This window comes from Alligator sinensis, unplaced genomic scaffold, assembly GCF_000455745.1.
Source record: "Alligator sinensis unplaced genomic scaffold, ASM45574v1 scaffold441_1, whole genome shotgun sequence".
Taxonomy (NCBI): domain Eukaryota; kingdom Metazoa; phylum Chordata; order Crocodylia; family Alligatoridae; genus Alligator; species Alligator sinensis.
In genome coordinates, this window is record NW_005842313.1 from 462,718 (window position 1) to 463,458 (window position 741).

The 741-nt window shown below is 57.1% G+C and overlaps 1 protein-coding gene across 5 annotated transcripts in view; it reads left to right on the forward strand.

Annotated features, from left to right (window-relative positions):
* Window positions 1-741, forward strand: part of TP53I11 (tumor protein p53 inducible protein 11) — a 51,765-nt gene that overhangs the window by 44,905 nt on the left and 6,119 nt on the right. For all 5 annotated transcript variants that reach the window (XM_025209861.1, XM_006028428.3, XM_006028427.3 and 2 more), the window contains one exon: window positions 36-137. In XM_025209861.1, the coding sequence (XP_025065646.1) occupies window positions 36-137 (102 nt within the window). The remainder of the gene's footprint in view (window positions 1-35; window positions 138-741) is intronic.

The following is a 741-nucleotide window of genomic DNA, read 5'->3' on the forward strand; positions in this document are numbered from 1 at the left end:
TAAAAGCAGTTCTATTATGTGTTCTCTCTTCTCAGGTATCTCCCTTATTATGTGGAATGCCCTATACACAGCTGAGAAGGTCATTATCCGTTGGACTCTACTTACAGGAGCCTGCTACTTCACAGTACAGTTTCTAGGTAAGTAGCCCTCACTGCAGTGAGGAAGGAGGCAGTGGATGTGTTGGACAATAAGCCTGTGTGAAAAGGATAGTATTTGCTTCGGATGTGACTGATTCACGGGACAGTGATTTGATTCGGTGGTTCAAATCACTGTCCCGAATCGTTTGGGCTGAATCACACAGGCCCACCCCCCACCCACTCTCCCAGCCCGGCAATGGCTGCCCCGCCTGCCCCAGCTCCTGGCATTTCAGGGGGGAAAAAAAGCCCCTACTCACCAACTGCTGCCCGGGGGGGGGCGATCCCCACTTCCCCATGCTGCATGGGGGGCTCTGCCGCGAGCCCCCTGAGCCCTGTCTGCTGCCCCGCCTGCCCCAGCTGCGGCTCTTTAAGAAAAAAAAAACCCCCAACAACCTGCACTCACCTGTTCCTGCCCAGCGGGGTGGCAATCTCTGCTGCCCCCCACTGCCTGGCACTATGTGGGGGGATCTGCATGACCCCCCGGGAGCCCCAAGGTCACTGCAGGAGCCAGTGAGTCTTTTTTCTTAAAGGGTCAGAGCTGGGGCAGGCAGGGTAGCCATGGTGGGGCTGGGACAGCGGGGTGGGGGGGCTTGTGACAGAACCA